The sequence below is a fragment of the Psittacula echo genome, assembly GCF_963264785.1.
Source record: "Psittacula echo genome assembly, chromosome: 13".
In the NCBI taxonomy this organism is placed as follows: Eukaryota; Metazoa; Chordata; class Aves; order Psittaciformes; family Psittacidae; genus Psittacula; species Psittacula echo.
In genome coordinates, this window is record NC_137749.1 from 10,628,397 (window position 1) to 10,643,386 (window position 14,990).

Here is a 14,990-nt window from a genome sequence, read left to right on the forward strand (position 1 = left end):
CAGGCGGCAGCCAATCAGCGGGCGACAGGGTATATTTGTCGCTGTTGCTACCGCCGCGGCGGGGGCGGCCGACCAATGGGGAGGAAGGCGCGAGGCCGCCATGGCGGCTGGAAGCGGGAGTCGCCGGTGGGAGCCGAGCGGTGGATCCGCAGCGGGGAGCGGCCCCCGCGGTCACCCGGCCCCGCTCCTCCCCGTGCAGGAGGCTGGGTTCACCCGAGGCCGCACTGCTGAAGGAAACAAACGTAAACGTGTTCGTAACAACCCGTGCAAGCACCGCTGGTCTGAACACAACCCCTCCCACAGCAAGAACACGGCGCTGCCAGTGAGCCACCAGAGTAAAGGCAGCGTCGGGATCTCAAAGCACACGAGTGTACCGCAGGCAGCTGGTGCTGGTGCTTTAATACATAATTAAAATACCGTGTGGGAATTACCACTTCACACCCTTACCTTGAAAAATGCAGCCTGGAGAAACAGTCATTCAAAACCTTTATTTGCTAACGTTATTACAACAGGTACTGGAGGCATCTACATTGTGTAGCTCAGGGCTGGAGTTCCAGCAAAGATTACCCTTTTTCCACTACAGATTTAAAACCCAGCCGTAACACTTAGTGAAAACAGCCCAAAGAGAGCCCAGTGACTTGCAGCATGAAACTGCATCAAGGGTCTGCTGTGCTGCTTCATGTCCTAACGCTCTCACACACAATTCTGCTTTGTAGCCTCTAAGAGAAAGGAAGGAAAACAGGGCTCCTGCTCCATGAGCAATGTGAAGTGAAGCAGTGTAACAGGTGCCTTGAGGCTGGGTTAAGTAAGGAAAAGAGCTGGGAAACAGGAACAGAGCAGCATGCACTCCCCGGGAGAGCTGCAGTTGAACAGCCACCCCCGCTGGGTAAGCAGCCTCCAGCCTACACAGTGTTAGCCCCACACTTACTACATGTGTAGGAAACCTGAGCCTGCACAACTCACGCTGCTTTGCAGGGCCCTCGGCTGAACACGATGGCAGCTGCCTGGTGCCAGAGACCACCTGAGGGTCACACAACAGCCCTGGCAGTTTGTGTCCATCGGATGTGGGGACTGACAATGGATCAAGAGGGTTCAGCAGCTCCTACCTCCTCCATTCATCCTTCTTCTTTCCTGGGCAATCTGAGATACAGGTAGCATTAAACACTGACAACACTGGTAGGCCCTCCCCCAGTCCTGCAAGAACATTGACTTTAGCACCGATAATTCTGCCAGTTTGTGTCATCTGTGGCACTCTGGAGCATTGAACAGTCCAGCAGTTACACCCAGCAGTACCACCGAGATGCAGGGATGAGAAATAGCAGCAGTTTACCAGCACTAAGGTGATACTTTATCTTCCAGGCCTGAGAAAAAGTCACCCAATATCCACTGCCAGGCAATAAAACTAAATGTTACTCTGAGTACAGGAACTTCATTTACCTTCATCATGTAATGAACAACTCTGATCTCACCAGTGCTATGGGTAGAAATACTTAACTGCCACAAAACCAGTAACTTGATATTTTTAGCATCTGCAGTGCAGCTTCAGACTGCTCTAATCAAAACCTGCAGTCCACAATGCACCTTTTGTCTATCCTTTGCAAAATTCTTAACCAAACTGTAACAAAACCAAACGTTGCAACCATTAGAACAGACCTTCATCATCCTTCTACCTCACTGTCTATTCATCTCCATGCCAAACCCCTCATTCATGCCAAAAAGAGTATGGGGAAAGGAACACCCAGGAAAGGATGGGGTGTTTCCTAGGGAAGTGCAGATCACATTGAACATCACTGCAAGCAGGTCACATTCGTCCACTGGCTGAGAATTCAAAGAGCAGCCATGCTGCCCAGAACGTGTCGTTGGTTAACGGGTTGCCAACTGGATCCTCCAGGACCTGAAAGACACAAAAGGGAATCGAAGCTTCACCACACATGATCCTTAAGGCTGGCGATGCCATTGCTCAGGGTAGGAAAGCTCCTTTGGGCAGAAGGGAGGGAATGTGAGTGGTGAGGGCTGCATGCATGAAGCAACAAAGTCTCTGTTCCCCTCTGAGATCAGATAGGGTAATCCATCTGTACAGGATATGGGTATAAAAATGACAAGCACAATCAGTGCACAAATCAACTCTCAGTAATGCAGAGAAGAGCAATTCCCTTCCATTTGCCCAAGACACTGGCTCCTATAAAAGCAAGTAACTGACAGAGGGTAAGACCAGGATGAAATAAGGGAGTGATGACCTGAACAAGGGAGCTACATGCAGAGAGGGAAAGAAACATATCCAAATTTCTTTTTTTGTTTTATCCTTATGTTGGCTCTGATGGGATGCATCACCTATGAAACCAAACTGCAAGTCACGCATGGACAAAAGGAAGAGTACATCTGCACCCCTGTGGTTCAGACATAGGAACCAAACACCTGCATCTTCCTGCAACAAGGCCAGGGCAAGTTGATTCAGCAAGACACAGAGTGCCTGGGAAGTCTGTAGAATGCTGTAAAATCACTTACCTATTCAAGCCCTTCCTTTTCCTGCAGCACACATTAAAACACATAAAAATTGCTTTTCTGAATTCCTCAACTTAAAAAGATTCGAAGATGTCCCCTTTCAACATCTGCAGGCACCACAGGGTGTTTTGCTCCCCAACCTACAATGCACTGAGTGTCATGGTTTTATACCATTGCAAAATCAGTGCAGGAATGCAAAGTAGCAAGATGAAAACTAGCTACAGAGACTGCATGCTCTGGAAATCTCAGAAAAGGCTCATTCATTATTAATGCCCAAAGCTTTCCTACTCGTCTGGCTCACATTATGGCTGGTAAAAAGGCCACTCTCCAAGATACAGATCTTTATATTGATGCTTTCAAAGGCTCAAAAGAGGTTTTGTTACTGCCCTCAGAGCTGCAGCCGCTTCCTGTAATGAGGCCAGCAGATATGGTCCCCTGCTTTTGAAAATCCTTTTAAGCAGCTCACAATGCAGAGAAACAGAAATGGATGCTAACTGACTGGGAGACCAACACTCGTGAGGCCAAAAAATAGCTCCAGGTACAGTTTAGATAGGGCTTTCTTCGGTCCTATTTTAAAGACTTTTAATTCAGAGATGTGCTCACATCCCCTTGAAAGCATCAGATTTGTAACTTCTATTCTCTGCTGCCTTAAAATCACCATGAGAAGGCATGCAGGCTGCATCCAGATCCTGGAAGTAATTTATCATGTCTTATAATATACTGCTCCATACACTGCTATCAGCCGTCTCGGAACAGTGCAAAATCCCTTTTCCTCATCAACCACAGTCTTAGAAATGGAAATTACATGAAAGACTTTAAGAGGCCTGAGAGAGCAGAGTCAAATTCTGCAGAACCCCGCAGAGCAGAGGGCCCTCAAGCAGCTATCTTCCTATTGTCTTCTTTCCACAGAGCTAGGTTGAGCCCTCCATTGCTCAAAATGAGCCCTCCATTGCTCAAAACGTAAATGATATTTGGATATGTACAGGCTGCTTTAGCCATCATTTCAATGACACACTTAGTAAAATTAGCATCTGATAAGCAATTCAAGTGGAAAAACCAACAAAACCACCTCTTCTTCCTGCTCTGAACTGGATTCCAAAAGGTATGCTTTGATCAAACACCTTTGGTACTAAATACGATATTTCACATCTCCTTTGTGAGAGCTACAGTTAGATAGTGCGTACAGGTCTAAGCAGCTTTCGCTGAACATTAGGTGTGTTCTCTCACCTGGCTTTGTCCCAAGGCTTGGCTTTCTTCCATGCAGGGTGCAGGCACAGGTGGGCACTGAGGCTTGCCAAACACAGAGTGACAGTAACTACAAGAAAATACAATATACAAATGCATTTATGCTCAACTTGGCACCTACTGTTATGTTTTGCAGCAGGACAAGAGGGGCTGCTGGCAAGACCATTCATTCAACAAAGTTCTATTAAACTCTCTATAAAACCGCTCCATTTCTCAAAACTGTTACAGCCTGAAAACAGAGATTTTGCACTGGGAAGACTAACCTGACCAGGAGCAGTATACAGGAATGGCCTTCTTTTTGCCCCCAGAATGCCCCACAAACAAGGAGATGTCTACCAAAACATCTCTCTCCTGAAACATATTTTTAAAATGCTGACCTTGAGAGTCAAAACAGACAAACATTTAGCTTTAGACACAGCCACAACATTGGCTACGACTCTATAATAGCTCTTCAAGGCTGCCAGTCTGGGGACATGGCTTCCCCATCCACACCTCCCCCGGGGGCATTGCCAACCTCTCAGAAGAGGTCACAGTCTGTGGACACTGGGTCAAGTGGGAGACACAGGGTACTTGACAAAGGGATGTCCTTTCACTTCATCACCAGCTCAAAAGAATCTATAATTCCAACACCACTGCCCCCACCACTCCCGGGAATAGCCCAGGGTATGAAAGGCCATACAGGCCTAGACCAAAAGGTGCCAACTAATAGAGCATAGGAAAAAAGCAGAAGAAACAAGGTAAGTGTCAAGTGGCCATTCCTTGGAATGCACCCCAGGTTCCAGCAATCACTCTTGGGACTCCTCTGCTGGAGGCTGCATTTTGGCAATGCCATTTACTAATGACAAATGGACTCAACCCCTTGCTCCCTCCTTCCCTCACCAAGAACCTGTCTGATCTCTTTTCACAGCCCACTTACACTGACATGCACAATGCCCTTAGCAACAAGTTCTGTGATTTAATTACGCAACATGCCAAAAAGTAGCCTCCTTTTATGCTTTTTGAACTTGCTGCCTGCCAGTGTTGGGGGGCTGGGTTATCCAGAGGGGAGAGCCTAACAGCAAGAGGATTCCTAGCACTCTGAGCTGGAATCCCAACAATGCAGGCAGAAGCAGTAAACTCCAATAAGCACCTCAGAAGTGATTTTCTAAATCAATATGCTGGCTCATAAATGCAGTCTGTCTTGCTCCACAGAGTTTAGTGTGCTTTTCTGTTTGAAATGGAAGGCATGAGAGAGTTATATTTTGCATGAATCATTAGCTGGACTACATTCCACCTGTCCCAACTCAAGGAGTGAAGAGGATACAACATCACTATCTGTAAAGGCGAGCATCTGTTTGATGTCCCACAGGGACTTCCAGTTCGCTTGCTGGATCAGACTCTCCTGTCAGGCAGCAGGAGCAGATGGAAACAGTCATCTTCCAGCCTGGCTCCCCCTCACACTCCCACCTCACAGCCCTGTAGACCATAAGAGGTTTGGATACAGCCCAAGTGCGTAGGACCAACAGTAAAAAGCCCATGAAAGAAATCAACAGGAATTGTTCTAATGAGCTTTCAGGCCAAGTCCTTTCCAGGTGAGCACCTCTGAAAATGAGACAGGCAGATTAAGGGTCCTTGTGCTGACCTGTAGCTCTACCCCTGCACTTAGGAAGCAGGGAGCCAGAAGTATTGGCAAGGCAGGGAGAGCATAACACTGAGTCCACCCCCGGTGGGTGACCTTGGCTAAATAATTTCCTTTTCTGTGCTTTACTCTTATCTGTAAACAGGGGTAACTTCACTGCCCTGTCTTTCCAGGATAGCAACACTCACTTGCCTTACAGTTTAAGCTGTTGACTCATGCATGAGTCCCCACATGGGTGATGTTCCTTACAACATTATTGTTAAAGAGGATTCTGGTGACACAATACTTCCTCTCTTATCAGTAACTCTGTTAGAGGGCTCTGCCTGATAACAAAAGTGATCTTTATTCACTGCCATTCACTGAGCCTTCATCTTACCTAAGACTACCCACATGAGGTCTCCTGGCTCTTTGGAGAGAAACTGCAAAAGAGCCTAGATGAAACTGCAGCCTAGGCATCACTCATTTCTAAAGAGATCAATGTTCCTTAGCATTCACGGTATTCTGGGGAGTTAAAGGCTTTCTGGTTCAAGCTGGACCAGGCCACTAAACAGGGTTTACGAGTAAGAGTTCAAGTAACAATATCCTCACCAGAAGGTGTCAACAAAGCAGCAAGTCCTGCCCCTGACAGGAATACGATAAAGGGTGTGTAGGCTCCTGGCACAACTGACCTAACCCAACAAGGAGACATTCACCATAGATCTCTTCTGCTGGTGGAACATATTTTAAAAATAAACATGAGCTCACTCTGGAGTCAGAACATGCAATTTTAAATCCAGAACAGTGCCAGCAAGCCTCACTGGTCCTCTATGATCTGCAGCCACTGTTTGAAACTGCAAATCCTAGAACACCTACTGAGGTGGGTTTACAATGCCCTGACCTGGATTGTCAGTTCAGAGTGAGGAGCCTGACACGAACATGAACACCAAGCCAACTGGGAAACAGAAGTAAAAGGCAGAAATTATTTCAGCAGGGAACTGGGAGGCAAAACCCCACTGATCTTTATCTCCAGTGAATCACTGCCTTCCCTGGTTGCTTGACAAAACTTCTCTGTGCCTCTGCTTCCTCATCTCTAAAGTGAGTAAAGGGAATAAAACTGCTTCTGCCTACCTCTCTGACATATTACTGACAGCATCATGCTAGCACAAATGCTGGACAGTGTCAAGGCAGAAGGGTTATGAAATGGAGCTACTGCTCCTGCTGTGCCTTTCAGATCAGTAAACTAAAGAAACCTCATCATGTCTGTGTGGCAGTGTTTATTTTTATGTAACATTATGGGGGTTGTGTAACATATGGAAGATGGCACAGCTTGCTGCTGGTTTGCATTCTCTGAATTTACCTCAAGTCCCAGAGAAAACCTGCAGTCTATAGCATTTATTACAGGTGGAAAACAGAAAGACAGAATAGTGCCTGTCTTTCTGTCTTCCAGTTTGGAAAGCCTGCACTATGGAATAATCTGGTCATGAGGTTATGAAGCTACAAACACTATTTTAGGATTAAGTATGGGCCCTACCAACCCAGCCCACAGAATCAGCTCTCACTGAATCACTACAGCTTATGATTTTCTGCCAAAAAGAAAAACAGGCAAACAGCTGAGAAACTAAAGCTGCTTTAAAGAGAGGGGTTCATTTATGTTCTGATCAGGCTGGTCTCAGATCTCCTTTGTGCTACCACCATAAGCCACATACACACTTATACAGCATTTCCCGTTTCCAGTGCACAGGTAGAAATATCTGCAAAACATGATGGACACAAGGAGAGCCAAGCCCCTGAAATGAGATGCATCACCACACTCTTTCTATAACCCTCTTCGACAGGGGGATGAGGACAAGGCTAACCACACAGCATCATTGTCACTCCTGCCTGTAAGAAGCCCTGTGCTTTCCGTTCCTTTTACCTGTGGGGAAGAACAGACTCCAGGGTCCCTAGCTGTCCTTCTCTAAGGATGAAGCTTTCAACCTCTAAATCTGACTGCTGAATGATTCTTCCTGAACTGGCCTCAATACAGCCACCTTGAGGGACTCTGCTCAAGGGAGCTCTGACACCTGCTGAAATAAATGTTCACATTAAAGACAGTGACAGAAAACATGACCTCAACCTCTGACCCATCTATTCCTCCTCTCCTTGCTCTACATTCACAAGGGCTGGGTGCATGGCAGTCACAGCATTTTTTGTTCCGCAGACCTATGGCAAAAGCAGGTGGACATCACTTACACATCTTGCCAAGGCTATGGTTAAAAACAGAAGAAAAGAGATGGTGGGAATGCTGAACAAGGCCAGACAGGAAGAACACAGAGAGGGAGAGAGAAATAATAAGAGGAAGGAGAGGGGAAAGTGAGAATGTGTTGCTGAAGATGTGCACAATGTCACAGTTAAGAAGTTCCCAGCCTCTGCTCACGCAAGCTCTTGAGAAAAACCCAGAAGCCTGCAAACTGACAAGGTGAGCAAACACCTGAAGGGACCCTTGCAGTGGAAATGCTACAAGGAATCCACCTTGCTGGAAAAATACTATCTTATGGAAGCAGTTACAATTTAGGCAAAAGAGTAGGTAAGAATGTCTGTTTCAACACCTTAAACCGACAGGTTTTCTCACAGATACTATGGGAGCAGAACTGCAGAGCTCAAGTAAGCCCTGCTCCCATTTGTCATGACACTGGAAAGCCAGGTAAGTGAGCAAGAGTGTTTACAACAAAGGGAAGAGAAGCTTGAAAACTCTCAAGGTCATTGATCTGGGTGCAGTTTTACTAACCTTCTATACTTGGGGTCCACATAGAGCCAGAGACTCCTCTGGTGCTGCAAGGGGCCTGCCACATGGCCAGCCGTTCATCTGGAAAGGTAAGGGACTCACAGGGGCACAGGACAAAGTTACCCAGCTGGGGGCTGGCATCAGCACTGCTTGCTGCTTCTCTGGCTTGCAGGACAGCAGGGTTAAAGCAGGTTCCTGGTTCCAGCATAGCCTCAGGGCAAAAAGATGCAGGTTGTTCAGTGCTGTGGCTGGTCAAGAAAGCCTTGTTTGTCCTCACTTCATACAGCTCGCTGCTTGGCATAAAGCTGTAATGGTGGAGAAAATAAATTAGCCAAACATATCGTTTTGAAAAGAGGGGCACCCACCAGCTAAACCTTTGAATCCTGCCCTTGATAGCTGAGAAGTTAACTGCTAGATGCTCTGACTGCCTGATGCTGGGCATGGACCATTCCCCATATATGGAGTCAAGACTCCTAAGTTATGTCTCCTGGGAACTGACATGAAAGTCAGTTCCATTAACAGCTTTAAAGGTTGCTTCATCTCTGAACTGTCACTGTAAAGACTTTTTCATACATCACCTGGATTCCAGCATCTTTAAATATGTTCCCTCAGGAGGCTTATCCAGATCTGCAGCTGATTGGTCCCACCCTGGGTCACAGGGCATGAGAGTTATCTCCATTTGCTCAGAGCCGATGCCTACATAAGATCCATCTGAAAGGTGCAGGCCAGGCAGGTGAAGGAACACTAACAGTTACTCCCAAAAGCAACGAAACAAGTCTAATTTGCCAAATGCAGCAAGACCCTCTTATACTCCCTGACTGACATTTGGTCAAGATGCTGTGCCAGGGCATGGCAATACTGGGTTTTACTGGACTACAGCCCTGATCCCAGGATCTGAGCGCTAAGATCTGCTGCCTTGCAGGTATTTGCTTTCAGTGCCCCTTCTGAGGTGGGCATCTCTGTTAGCCTGCCCTTGCACAGGCCTTATCAATGTTTGCTTCTTCTATGAGTGACAGCCTCTAGACAAACAATGAGGCACTCCACTGAAGAAGAGTTCTTCCATGTCCACTTGATCCATCAGCATATAGATGCTGTTCTGGAGAACGAATACCCTTCCTTTCCTGAGGGAATTTAAAATTGGTTTTCAGCTTTCTGGATCACATCCTAAGCCCATTAACAAGAAACGAACCTGCAGTCTGTGGAGCGTAGAATCCTCTGTCCTGCTGCTGCACTGTGTGATAAGCCAGTGCCCTCTCTGGACACGAGTTGTTTTGCTTTTCCATACGAGGGAGGCCGGATTTTTGACGCCGTCGGTAATTTGCAAACCAGTTGTACACCTGAGTTGGCTGCAGGTTCATGTCCCGAGCCAGCCCCTCCTGCAAACCCATGTGCAAGGAGAGATCAATGGAAAAAGAATAAACTACATCCAAATAATCAGGCTTTCTTTTTTTTTTTTTTTCCAGTTCCAAAAGCAACAGAGCAAAAGAGCCTTCAAACCCAGAGACATTTGTTCACTAGGGCTCTGACAAGTGGATCCCATTGAGGAGACTGATGTGTAAACTCAAAAGAGTTGTTGGAATACACACATTCTCCCTGCTCCCCTACTCAATTTGTCTGCTAAAAAATAACCAACACAACCAAAACAACCCCATCTACTGCTATATTTGAAAGGAAAACCTGACCAAAGCGTGCTCTTCCCACAGAATGACAGCTTTGCATCAGTACAAGACACTAATAGGATGAACACTAATGCTTGTACCACATGACAGAGTTTTCACAAACTGTAAGCAGCATAAACATCTGCATCACATTCACAGAAAAATGTCTGCTGTATTAAACTGTTAAAGAATGAGATCACGTAAGTGAAGAACATATTGGAAATTAATGCATAAATGATCATTGTATCCTGACCTTTTAGGACTTAACTATGCAACCTCATTATGCTCCCAAACCAGATTGTGGGGGGCTTTTTTAATGAACATTTGGAAGTTGTTCCTGCTTTGTGAACAAGGTAAGAGATAAACCAACTCCACACTGCAGAGCTGTTCACCAAGCCATCCTGCCTTATGTGAGAAGGGTGCTGGAAAATTGAGCACCACAGAGACAGACTTGACAATCTGAAGCCTTCACCTTGTGAGGTAGTAATCAACAAGGGTTACAGAATTAATTCACATGTCACTTCCATTACAGATTTATCCTTGTTCAAATAAGGAAGACAGATGCAGACATGAACACAGCCTATCACGTTTTCAAATTCTGTGGATTTAATGTGATAAGGCAGTATAAAATATATTCTGGTAAGAAAAAGCAATTTAATACAGGCTATAACTCACTCAAGTCAGAACTATTTATCACTCTAATACAGCTCTTCTGAGTGATGGTTGTTTTCCTGCCTATGCTGAACCACTACCAAATTAGAACTGTTAGAAGCTCAGTTTATATCTCTCTCCTGATCTTTTTTGCCCAAAGCAAGTGAGATTACTTAGCATGAACCTGATGATTCTTTTAAGGAAATCTTCAGGAAAAGATCAAGTCTGGGGAACCCCAGGCCCACTGGGGCTTTAGAAAACAAGGATTTAGAATGAAATCAGTTCTAGACCCCTGATCACAGAGTTCTGCTTCTCTGTGACAAGGAGACTTGGTTAGAAGTAGCATATCCCTACCCGCTGTTTCTTGTTTGGATTTGTTGTCACCTCTGCAGCAAACCTGTGCAGTTGCTGGCGCACTTCATCTGAATGGTTTCGATTCTTCAAACCTTCAGGACAAAGGGAAATAGGTGGAGGATTCCTGTACACAGGAGAAAATAGGATTAAGAAATAACCCCGAAAGTCTCATTCACATTGCCACAAGTGGTCAAAATGTCAAGAACCACCTAGCTCTGAGAAGCAGCATCCTGAGGTGCAAAACCAGCCTCTGCGTCTCTACCCCCTGCATCTGCCAGATACAGCAAAGAAAAACAAATCAGTTCCCCCACACCATGGTACCTCTTCCTGCAACGGAACTTCTGCAGTGGTGTCAGAAAATCCGTGTGGTGTTGCTCCATTACCCTCCGGTAGTGAATCTCATGCCAAAGTTGCACCAGCTTCTCCTTCTGTTCTGCCTTGCTATACTAAAACCAAAACAGCATGTAAGCAAACTCTCTCCAGGTAGTCAGCCAGGCTTCCTGTAAAGGAGAAAACCCTCAACAGCCAGAAACTTACTCAGAGATTCCTACTAGCCTGACAAAGCTGGTAGCATTATCCAAGTGTACGGCTCCCCGTATTTCTTCTAATGTACACAAGGAGTTGCCTAATTCCTTCTTTTTCCCTGGTGAAAAGGGCTACATTATCAGCTCTAGAGGCCAGAATTCCTCCCCTTGAGTGGTACCATCCAGCCTTCCTCATTATCTTTCCATCCTGGAAGCCCTCTAGACCTGGCTTCCCCAAGGCTTTTACATCCTGAGCCCTAAATTTGTGAAAAACTTGAAGAACCATCACATTAGAGAATAAAAATCCTGCTTTCGCAAACTACAGCCAACCCCGTAATCACCCAGTTACATTCTGCCCCTTGGCTGATTAATAGTAACTGCCTGTAGCAGTCTTTATCCTGCATTTCAGGTCAACCAGTGCACACCTATCACCTTCCGCTGCTGAATGCCAGCTGGAAACACTCCATGTCCTGCAGTTTGGATACCTCTGCACTAACAGCTCTAACTGCTGTTTCTCTAATACTGCTTTTGTCTCCACGAAGAAACAAAGAACACATCCCTACCTCCAGCAGTCTGCAGGCTGTGTCATGCTGCCCTTTCTGGATATGAACAAACACGCAAGCTTGGACAACGTGGATGTTAGTGAGAAAATACATCTTGTGCTTGCATCCCATCATGGCCCCAACCAGCTTCTCCAGACTGGGAAATGAGCTCTGGAGATCCTGGCAAAGCTGTCCTGCTAGATCCAGCAGCTTGGCAGGTGGGGGATCCTTGTTTTTATTCCTGTTTAACATGGCCATGAACCGCTTCATCCTTATGTCCTGTTGGAAGACTTTGCTACGCAATGCACAAAGTTGTGAGCTGTGGTTAGATAAAAACTATTATCTCCCATTTTTAGCTTCCATGGTATGCTTGGGTTTTTTTGTTGGGGTTTTTTTAATAAAGGGAAGAAATTCACTGTGCTGTTAAAAGCACTCTGAGGATCTCAAAACACTCACAACTAGGCCTAAAGCAGCCTGAGAGGCTAAAGCCACCCCAGGCTTGTGGCTGAGAAAACTGAGCTCAGAAAGACATCAAACTCGCCCCAAACCTCTGTGGCTGAAGGAGGAACTGCGCACGGGGGTGAGCCCAGCCGTTCCCGCTTGAGTCTGTGAGTGGCTGGGAACACCGCGGGTACTGCAGAAGTGCCAGCGTTGCCCACGCCGCTCAGAGCCCAAACCTCCATACCCAGCTCACCACGGGAACAGGTTAAAAACTACCAGAGCACAAAGTCTAGAGACACTCAAGTGATATTAATGAAGTTTTTCGTCCAAAACGGCACGGGCCAGGGTCAGGCGGCAGTTACAGCAAAGCATGACTCCTATGGTCGCCGGAGCTGGTGTTCTGTTCACCCTGAGGAAAGGATATCCGTGCCCGCCGGGTCCCCTCGGGCACTCCCAACCCCTGGACCGCTCCAGCCCCGCCGGACAAAAGGAGGAAAAGCTGTTAAATACCTGCGAGGTTGAGGAGCGGGCTCACCCCGGCAGCCCCGTCCCGTTCTGGCCCGTTCCGAGGCAGCGGCCGCGTCAGAGCCCACCCGGTCCCGGTCCCTGTCCGCCGGTGCCCGGAGGAGAGCGGCGGGGCGCGGGTGGGCCTCCCCCTGCCTTCCTCCCTCCTCCCGCCCCGCGGGACCCAGCCCAGCCCCGCCTGGCCCCCACCTTGGGTGCCGCTGCCCAGCGGGTGGTGCGGAGCTGCTCCCGCCCCGTCTGGCCGCTCCACACGCTGCTGCGGCCACCTGCACCGCAGAACCGCGCGGAGAGGGCAGCAAAGCGGTCTTGTAGTGGAGAGTAAGGGTTACGATGCTAATGAGGATCAGACATGCACTGCTACCCACCTTCTCCAGGAGGGTACTGCCTAACAGCACAGCAGTCACCCAGACTCAGTTTAGGGGATAGAACTGAAGCAGCTATGATTTTTCCTTCAATCAGGTCCAAACACCACTGTATGTCAGCCCTCTGCTGACCTCAGCTTGCTGAGGACAGGTAACAACAGTGAAGATCTCAGGGCGAGTCAACAGCCCCAATGCACAGCGTGAACCCACCCTTAACCCACACTTCAGTAACCAGCTTGTGCCAAGCCCACGTGCCATACCTGACCTTGCTCTGCAAAGACAAAGGCTACATACTTGAGTGGAGGCATCTTCCTTCTGCTACATGCAGATACATCCTAAAAATCTGCTCAGGATCCTCTTTGTTACTCCCATCAGCAGCATCTTGCGTTCACTTGTCCTTGATTTCTCCTTACACTTGGAAGCTAGCCTTGCACGACAGTAACTGCCTTCTTGCTCTTGCTGCATGACACTGTTCTAGATCCACAGCCGGAGGCAGAAAGTCCTAAACACTGCTGAACTTTGAGCATTCTATTAGCATGCTGAAGATAAGCAGCAGTATTTCCTTTTGGCAATTATTCTCCTTTACTTCCTGATTTTGTATTGCTGTCTGCAGTTAAAACAAAACATCACATCACTTGATTTTCTGCATTTTTACTTATTTACACGTATGAAACTTAATAAGTGTCTCTCACATTTTATCTTACATATTCACACAATCAGGTACACCTCAAAAGGGAAAGAGGCAGGCTGCTGCCAGGCACATCAGATACCAATCATTTCCAATGACGGTAAGCTACTACCATCACACTGGGCTGAATCTGAGTGCCCTTGAAAACCATTTGCACTGTACTTCCTTTACCTCTGCTCTAACACAAATCTTGGCAACCAAGGACTGCAGCTACTTGAAACCAAGCTGAGGTCAGGTGATAGATATCGGCAAGCCAACAGCTCAGATTCTTTTCCCAAGGGCTAAATCAAGTTCTGTTGAATATCAACAGCAATATTGATCAGGTCCTTTTGGAGCCTCAAGATGAATCTAACAGAGACTCTTTTCCAGTCATCCTTAACCTCTACTTCCTTGCCACAAGGTAAAACTTCTAGCTGTCTCCCTAAGAGATACAACCCTATTTCATGGAGCACTCGCATGCATCTTATCCAGACAATCAGTCCAGAACAGAACAAGCCGGCTGTCTTTGTTCCAGCAGAAGTCTGTGAAGTCTTTCAGCAACCGGTCAGCAAACTTCTCATCCCCAGTGGCACTGGAGCGCCATGTTTTCGTCAGCATGGTGTTGTAGGCCCAGTTGTAGCCAATGCGCTCCTCACAAAACATGTTCTGGTTGGTGGAGCTCGTGGAGTTGCGCCGGCGACGCTGCTGCCCACAAGAAAACTTCCGCTTGGAATATGGGAGCTGCAAAAACACTGTCCCTGTGGGAAACAGAGAGGACTTTACTCTTAAGCCAAACTAAGGCCCTGCACCTTGTAGCTGACTCACTAAATTCTGGAAAGGAAACTGGACTGAGCGTCATTTAATTGCCTCTTAGCAAGAGAAATGGGATACACTTTTCCTGCTTTGCTTTTACATGCTATTTCTGCCTGCAATTTACAACACAGAGAGAGCACACTTAGTCTTGCCTTTCTCCTGGCAGACGGGAATGAAGCAAAGATGCAGGATCCAATCCATTTTCTAACTTTACATCAATTTCCATCTCTCCTGTAATTTTCCAAAAGGTCTCTTCTCATCATTGTTTTCATGCATCAGCAACCCCGCTTAAAACACGGCTGTTTTACTGTAATATGCCATGCATCGAGCTTAGTTAGAAGTGCT

The 14,990-nt window shown here is 47.0% G+C and overlaps 2 protein-coding genes across 7 annotated transcripts in view; both read right to left on the minus strand.

Moving 5' to 3' along the window:
• Positions 1-520: 520 nt before the first annotated feature.
• On the minus strand, positions 521-12,861 carry ANHX (anomalous homeobox). The gene is made up of 7 exons (XM_080628819.1): positions 11,859-12,861; positions 11,093-11,217; positions 10,772-10,895; positions 9,270-9,484; positions 8,112-8,413; positions 3,730-3,817; positions 521-1,894 (listed from the first exon to the last, which is right to left on the minus strand). Exons 1-7 carry the CDS (start codon positions 12,105-12,107, stop codon positions 1,864-1,866), a joined length of 1,134 nt encoding a protein of 377 aa, XP_080484945.1. The 5' UTR covers positions 12,108-12,861; the 3' UTR covers positions 521-1,863.
• Positions 12,862-12,989: 128 nt separating this feature from the next.
• The window catches only part of DEPDC5 (DEP domain containing 5, GATOR1 subcomplex subunit), a 47,303-nt gene continuing 45,302 nt past the window's right edge, over positions 12,990-14,990 (minus strand). For all 6 annotated transcript variants that reach the window (XM_080628485.1, XM_080628486.1, XM_080628489.1 and 3 more), the window contains one exon: positions 12,990-14,590. In XM_080628485.1, the coding sequence (XP_080484611.1) occupies positions 14,295-14,590 (296 nt within the window). In that variant the 3' untranslated portion in view covers positions 12,990-14,294. The remainder of the gene's footprint in view (positions 14,591-14,990) is intronic.